Genomic DNA, 8,243 nt, shown 5'->3' with positions numbered 1-8,243 from the left:
GCTGGGAGAAAAGCCAAGAATCCACCCAAGGGAAGAAGCTCGTACTGGGAGCTCTGAGAACTCTGCACTGGGCCTTTGTTGCTGTGCACGGTCTTTCTGTAGTTGTGGTGAGCAGGGGCTACTCTTCATTGCGGAGCTCGGGTTCTAGACACACAGGCTTCAGTAGTTGTGGCACATGGGCTCAGTAGTTGTGGCTCTTGGGCTCTGGAGCGCAGGCTCAGTAGTTGTGGCACACGGTCTTAGTTGCTCCGCAGCATGGGGGATCTTCCCGGATCAGGGATGGAACCCATGCCCCCTGCATTGGCAGGTGGATCCTTAACCACTGCACCACCAGGGAAGCCCTGTGGGAGAGTCTTTAAACTACAGATTCTAGTTCATCTCTAGTGATTGGTCTGTTCAAATTATCTGTTTCTTTTTGATTCAGTTTTGGTGGGCTGTATGTTTCTAGAAAGTTGTCCATTTCTTCTAGGTTGTCGAATTTATTGGCATATAATTGTTCATCGTATTCCCCTATGGTTTTTGTATTTGTGCGGTGTCAGTTGTTATTCTCCTTTTTCATTTCTTATTTGGTTTATTTGGGTCTTCTCTCTCTTCTTCTTGGTGAGCCTGGCCAGAGGTTTGTCGATTTTGTTTACCCTTTCAAAGAACCAGCTCTTGGTTTTATTGATGTTTTTCTATTGTGTTTTCATCTCTATTTTATTTATTTCCTCTCTGATCTTTATTATTTCCTTCCTTCCGCTGACTTTAGGTTTTGTTTGTTCTTTTTCTAATTCTTTTAAGGGGTAGGTTAGGTTGTTTATTTGAGATTTGTCTCATTTTTTGAGGAAGACCTGTATCGCTATGAACTCCCCTCTAAGAACTGCTTTTGCTGCATCCCGTAGATTTTGTATGGTTGCGTGGGCTTCAGTAGTTGTGGCTCGTGGGCTCTAGAGCACAGGCTCAGTAGTTGTGGCGCACAGGCTTAGTTGCTCTGTGGCATGTGAGAGCTTCCTGGACCAGGGCTCGAACCCGTGTCCCCTGCATTGGCAGGCGGATTCTTAACTACTGTGCCACCAGGGAAGTCCCTAGAATTTGGTTTTGATACGCGATTTTTGCTTTGTTTACCTATCTTCAAGCCTCTACTTTTACAAACACCTAGTAATTTCACCCTTGTTCAGAGACTGCTTCAAGTTCATTCTTTCTTTTTCTTTCTTTCCTTTCCTTCTTTCTTACTTTTATTAAAAAAGGTTGCAGTGAACATCATATATATAATCTTGGTGAAATTATAAATATTTCTACAATATAAATTCCAAACAGGGTCTTGCTCAGTGGCTCCATGCATTTATAAATTTACTAGATATTGTGAAATTGTCCTTCAGAAAGTTGCATCACTTTATGCTTTCACAACAATGCATGACCACTCATTTTCCTATCGCCCATCCTCAAACTGGAGGCTATCCAACTTTTTCATTGACCTTTCGGCAGTTTGCAAGGTAAGAAATTATATTCCATTACTGTTTGGGCTTTCATTTCTTTTATTACCAGTGAGGTCCAACACTTCCCCCTGTTTTTTGGTAATTGGTGTTTCTTTGTACCCTTTGCTTACTTCAGCTTTGTCTTCTATTGGGTTCTTCATCTTCTTTTTTTAACTTTTGATTTTGAGCTCTGCATAAATTAGGTAAATCAGCCCTTTGTCCTGTATCTTCCAAATATGTCTCAGTTGTCATTTTATAATTCCCTGTTTGTTTAGTATTTATTTTTGCCATGCAGGGATTTTACATCATTACATAGAAAATTTTGTAAGGTTTCCCTTTGTAGCTTCTGGACAAAGATCACTTAAAATAAGGAATTCAAATAACCGACAAAACTCTAGGAAGCTAGAGGGTGTGGTTGGAAGAAGTTGGGAGGGGGTTAGCGCCCGTGATGGGCAAAGATGAAGACAGGGTGGGTGGGGCTGCACCTGGGAACCAAAGCAGAGAAGTCAGCCGTAGGCTTGGTCATCCCTGTGAAGCCAACGAGGACACATCTCTACAGCTGTGATTAGAGCGCTCTGGGGGCCCCATCAGGTGCTCAAAGCCACGGTCACAGGAGGGGAGCACAAGTGGGGAGGTGTTGCTGCCCAGTGGGCCTTTCTCCCTTGGGCAAGAGGGCAGGTGATACTGCTTTTATTATGGCAAACATAGTATGTGGATACTGGAGAAAGAGAACTTGGTTAGTTAGTGCATGGAATATGAAAAAGTGAAGAAAAACCATGTTTAATTCCACCACAGTTAATATTTTAGCCCATTTCCTCCCCATCTTTTTTCAGCTCATTTTGTTTTAACATCTTTATTGGAGTACAATTGCTTTACAGTGGTGTGTTACTCTCTGCTTTATAACAAAGTGAATCAGCTATACACATACATATATCCCCATATCCCCATATCCCGTCCCTCTTGCGTCTCCCTCCCACCCTCCCTATCCCACCCCTCTAGGTGGTCACAAAGCACCGAGCTGACGTCCCTGTGCTATGCGGCTGCTTCCCACTAGCTATCTATTTGACATTGGGTAGTGTATATATGTCAATGCCACTCTCTCACTTCGTCCCAGCTTACCCTTCCCCCTCCCCGTGTCCTCAAGTCCATTCTCTACGTCTGTGTCTTTATTCCTGTCCTGCTCCGAGGTTCATGAGAACCGTTTTTTGTTTTTGTTTTTTTAGATTCCATATATATGTGTTAGCATACGGTATTTGTTTTTCTCTTTCTGACTTACTTCACTCTGTATGACAGTCTCTAGGTCCATCCACCTCACTACAAAGAACTCAATTTCGTTTCCTTTTATGGCTGAGTAATGTTCCATTGTATACATGTGCCACATCTTCTTTATCCATTCATCTGTCGATGGCCACTTAGGTTGCTTCAATGTCCTGGCTATTGTAAATACTTCAGCTCATATTTTTAAAGTTGGAATTATACTTCATATGCATTTTGGTTTTCATTATTCTTTTTTTAAAGTTTATTTATTTTATTTTATTTATTTTTGGCTGTGTTGGGCCTTTGTTGCTGAGCGCGGGCTTTCTTTATTGCGGTGAGCGGGGCCTACTCTTTGCTGTGGTGTGTGGGCTTCTTATTGAAGTGGCTTCTCTTGTTACAGAGCACGGGCTCTAGGCACGCGGGCTTCAGTAGTTGTGGTGCGCTGGCTCAGTAGTTGTGCTGCACGGGCTTTGTTGCTCCGCGGCATGTGGGATCTTCCCGGACCAGGGCTCGAACCCGTGTCCTCTGCGTTGGCAGGCGGATTCTTAACCACTGTGCCACCAGGAAAGCCCCAATCCATCTTATTCCTTGATGCATTTTCTGGTAAATTGCAGACATCAGTGCATGTCTCCTTAAGTATTTCAGCAAGCATGGCATTAACTAGTGAGCCGTATTTGTTTACAGTGCTTTTCTTTGAATGTAAACTTTACACAGAGTAAAATACAGCAATATTTTTTTTTCTCTCGGTAATTTCATTTTTTTTAATTGAAGTATCGTTGATTTACAATGTGTTCATTTCTGCTGTACAGCAAAGTGATTCAGTGATACATATATATACATTCTTTTTTTATATTCTTTTCCGTTATGGTTTATCATCGGATACTGGATATAGTTCCCTGTGCTACACAGTAGGGCCTTGTTTATCCATTCCATGTTTAATAGTTTACATCTGTTAACCGCAACCTCCCATTCCATCCCTCCCCCAACCTCCTCCCCCTTGGCCACCACAAGTCTGTTGTCTATGTCCATGAGTCTGTTTCTGTTTCATAGGTATGTTCATTTGTGTCATATTTTAGATTCCACATATAAGTGATATCGTATGGTATTTGTCTTTCTCTTTCTGACTTATTTCACTTAGTATGATAATCTCTAGTTGCATCCATGTTGCTGCAAATGGCATTATTTTGTTCTTTTTTATGGCTGAGTACTAGTCCATTGTATACATGTACCACGTCTTCTTTATCCATTCATCTGTCAGTGGACACTTAGGTTGTTTCCCTGTCTTGGCTATTGTGAATAGTGCTGCTGTGAACATAGGGGTGCATGTATCTCTTTGGATTAGAGTTTTGTCTGGGTATATGCCCAGGAGTGGGATTGCTGGATCATATGGTAATTCAATTTTGAATTTTTTAAGGAACCTCCATACTGTTCTCCAAAGTGGCTGTACCAATTTACATTCCCACCAACAGTGTAAGAGGGTTCCCTTTTCTCCACATCCTCTCCAGCATTTGTTATTTGTAGAGTTTTTCATGATGGCCATTCTGACCAGTGTGAGATGGTACCTTATTGTAGTTTTGATGTTCATTTCTCTAATAATTAGTGATTTTGAGCATCTTTTCATGTGCCTATTAGCTATTTGCATTTCTTCTTTGAAGAAATGTCTTTTTAGATCTTCTGCCCCTGTTTTGATTGGTTCATTTATTTTTTTGTTGTTGAGTTGTGTGAGCTGTTTATATATTTTGGAAATCAAGCCCTTCTCGGTTGCATTGTTTGCAAATATTTTCTCCCGTTTTGTAGGTCGTCTTTTCATTTTATTAATGGTTTCCTTTGCTGCGCAAAAGCTTGTACGTTTGATTAGGTCCCATTTGTTTATTTTTGCTTTTATTCCTATTGCCTTGGGAGACTGACCTAAGAAAACATTGGTACAATTTATGTCAGAGAATGTTTTGCCTGTGTTCTCTTCTAGGAGTTTTATGGTGTCATGTCTTACGTTTAAGTCTTTAAGCCATTTTGAGTTTATTTTTGTGTATGGTGAGAGGGTGTGTTTTCAATTCATTGATTTACATGCAGCTGTCCAACTTTCCCAGCACCACTTGCTGAAGAGGCTTTTTCCCTTTGTATATTCTTGCCTTTTTTGTCAAAAACTAATTGACTATAGGTGTGTGGGTTAATTTCTGCGCTCTCTGTTCTGTTCCATTGATCCATATGTCTGTTTTTGTGCCAATACCATGCTGTTTTGATTACTATAGCTTTGTAGTATTGTCTTAAGTCTGGGAGAGTTATGCCTGTTGCTTTGTTCTGTTTCTTCAGGATTGCTTTGGCCATTCTGGGTGTTTTATGGTTCCATATAAATTTTAGGATTATTTGTTCTAGTTCTGTGAAAAATGTCATGGGTCATTTGATAGGGATTGCATTAAATCTGTAGATTGCTTTGGGTAGTGTAGTCATTTTAACAATATAAATTCTTCCAATCCAAGAGCAGGGGCTATCTTTCCATTTCTTTGAATCATCTTCAGTTTCCTTTAACGTTGTATAGCTCTCAGCATACAAGTCTTGCACCTCCTTGGTCGGATTTATTCCTAAGTATTTTATTTTTGGAGGTGCATTTTGTTTTCAATATTTCTTTATTTGGCTGCGCCGGGTCTTGGCTGCCACGTGCGGGATCTTCATTGCTGCGTGCAGGATCTTTAGTTGCAGCATGCGGGATCATTAGTTGCGGCATGCGGGATCTTTAGTTGCGGCATTCGCACCCTTCCTTGTGGCATGTGAGACCTAGTTCCCTGACCAGGGATGGAACCCGGGCCCCCTGCATTGGGATTGTGGAGTCTTAGCCACTGGACCACCAGGGAAGTCCTGAGGGTGTGATTTTGGAAGGTATTGTCTTTTTTACATTCCCTTTCTGATATTTCATTGTTGGTGTAAAGAAATGCAACCGATTTCTGTATGTTAATCTTGTATCCTGCTACGTTTCTGAATTCACTGATCAGTTCTCGTAGTTTTTGTGTGGAGTCTTTAGGGTTTTCTACATATAGAGTCATGTCATCTGCATATAATGACGATATTATCTCTTCCAATTTGGATACCTTTTATTTCTTTTTCTTGTCTGATTGCCGTGGCTAGGACTTCCAATACTATGTTGAATAGAAGAGGTGGAAGTGGGTATCCTTGTCTTATTCCAGAGTTTAGCGGGAGGGCTTTCAACTTTTCACCATTGAGTATTATATTGGCTCTGGGTTTGTCATAAATAGCTTTTATTATGTTGAGATGTATTCCCTCTATACCCACTTTGGTAAGAGTGTTTATCATGAATGGATGTTGAATTTTGTCAAGTGTTTTTTCTGCATCTATTGAGATGATCAAGTGGTTTTTGACTTTTGTTTATGTGGTGTATCACATTGATTGATTTGCATATGTTGAACCATCCTTACGAACCTGGGATGAATCCCACTTGGTTGTGGTGTATGATCTTTTTTATGTGTTGTTGGATCCAGTTTGCTATATTTGGTTGAGAATTTTTGCATCTATATTCATCAGAGATATTGGCCTGTAATTTTCTTTTTTGGTGGTCTCTTTGTCTGGTTTTGGTATCAGGGTGATGGTGGCTTCATAGAATGTCTTTGGGAGTGTTCCCTTCTCTTCAGTTTTTTGGAAGAGTTTGAGAAGGATCAGTATAAGTTCTTCTTTGTATGTTTGGTAGAATTTGCCTATGAAGCCATCTGGTCCTGGACTTTTGTTTGTGGGGGAGTTTTTTTTAAAATAAATTTATTTATTTTATTTAATTTATTTTTGGCTGCACCGGGTCTTTGTTTTTTTTGTGTGTGTGTGTACACATTTAGTTTTATTGTAACAAAGCAACCTGTACACTTTTAACGTTTAAAACTGAGCATCATCTTTCCTTTCCAGTGAAACAGAAAGAAAAATATAACACTAAACAGGAACAAAATTACAATAGAGAATGTCCATTGCAAATAAGATCCTACAGGTTCTGCTGATTCTCCCATCGAGTGGCAGGGCTCAAGTCATCATTAGGAGAGAATTTTATTTTAAAAGTGTCATCTTAAACTGCAAGGATGTCCGTTAAACATCCCAATTAAACATGCCAGAGGAGAAGCCATGTTGTCAAAATGCCCCCTTAACCCACCCAAACATCTCAAACCCACCCTTTGCTGACCTTCTATAACCCCATTTTTTTAAGTTTTTTTTCCCTTTTTTTAAACAAGAGAAAGTAGACAGATAGATGTTGGTAAATGCTAACTGTCCATATTCACATAGAGACACAGTGTAATCTCTGAGCCCGATATACAGAGAAAGGAGGAAAACAGCTAGAATTCTATGCACTACTACACAGGGGCCTAGCACCCTCCAGCTTCCAGCAGAGCTAAGGAGCAGAAGGTTTTTCTTTTTTCCCACAGAGCATGGTGGTGTTGATTCCGTAAAGTTTTTGTTGAGACAGGAAGGGATAAGAATGAATCTGGAACACAAAGGGGTAGAGATTCTTTTCCCACTGAATTCTGCTCAAGGTATTTCCCCCCAAAATAAGTTGTGAGCCATGGTATAAAGGAGAAAAGAGACCTCAAACACAGGGCAACTGAGCACAAGAGGAGAAGGAGAAAAAAAAAACAAAAAAGACTGCAACTTGCTCCCAGGGACTGGAGAAAATTAAAAAAGGAAGGTTGGAATCCATCAGTGTTCCATTAGTCATCTTCTCCTTCATCTTCCTTCATCCTTATCCCCTTCTTCATCAATATCTTCCAGTCCTTCTTCCTCTTCATCATCATCATCATCTTCTTCTCCTTCCCCTTCCTCATCATCCATGTCCGGAACCAAGTGGTACTGTAATGGATTTGGCCAAATACCATCTTTGATGACCTCTCCTAACTCATCTGCACCTGCATCAGAATGATCAGTAAACCAGGTGAAGAAGCTTTCTGGCTCCTCATGCTGTCTCTTCCTGCTGGCTTTATTCTGCGTTTGACTTGCACGTTTTGTCAGATCCTTTCCAGATTTCCATTTGATTTCAGTGGACTTTGAAGATGGATCACCACTCTCATTCAGATGAAATTCTTTGGAGAGAACTTTATTTTCGAAGTAAGGGTTTTCATCAAAATAAAAATCTATTCTGTAACCTGATTTACTATCTTCAAATTCTGTCACGTCGACTCTTGTCAAATAATGCAGCACCTCTTCATCCTCCTCCCCAAGCAGTGCAGACACTTGTGGATGGTGAACAAATGTTGTTACCCCAAAATTTGGGATTTTGGCCATCAATTCCGACCTCTTCTGAAAAAATGGTTGGCGGAGTTTGTTATATTTCTGTTCTACTTTCAAAATCTCCTCACTGGCTTGTTCGTTAAGTCTGTCTATTTCATTTTGTACTTCATCAACATGTTCAACTGCTTCTTGCTGTTCTTCTTCTTCCTTCGGCAAGTTCGGAGAAGCAGACGTTTCCTCTGGCCTGGAGGCAGGAGTCCGTCTCGGTTTCTTTGGTTTCTTTGCTTGGGGTGGAAGTGAAAACTGGTGTTTGGGGGCCAT

At 40.6% G+C, this 8,243-nt stretch overlaps 1 protein-coding gene across 1 annotated transcript; it reads right to left on the bottom strand.

Annotated features, from left to right (window-relative positions):
- Positions 1-6,583: 6,583 nt before the first annotated feature.
- LOC137758015 (protein SET-like) lies at positions 6,584-8,243 on the bottom strand. The gene has a single exon (XM_068534408.1). It carries the CDS (start codon positions 8,241-8,243, stop codon positions 7,422-7,424), a length of 822 nt encoding a protein of 273 aa, XP_068390509.1. The 3' UTR covers positions 6,584-7,421.

The sequence above is a fragment of the Eschrichtius robustus genome, unplaced genomic scaffold (assembly GCF_028021215.1).
Source record: "Eschrichtius robustus isolate mEscRob2 unplaced genomic scaffold, mEscRob2.pri scaffold_651, whole genome shotgun sequence".
Lineage (NCBI taxonomy): Eukaryota > Metazoa > Chordata > Mammalia > Artiodactyla > Eschrichtiidae > Eschrichtius > Eschrichtius robustus.
The sequence above is the reverse complement of the archived record's forward strand: the minus strand, read 5'-3'. Positions and strand labels throughout refer to the sequence as shown.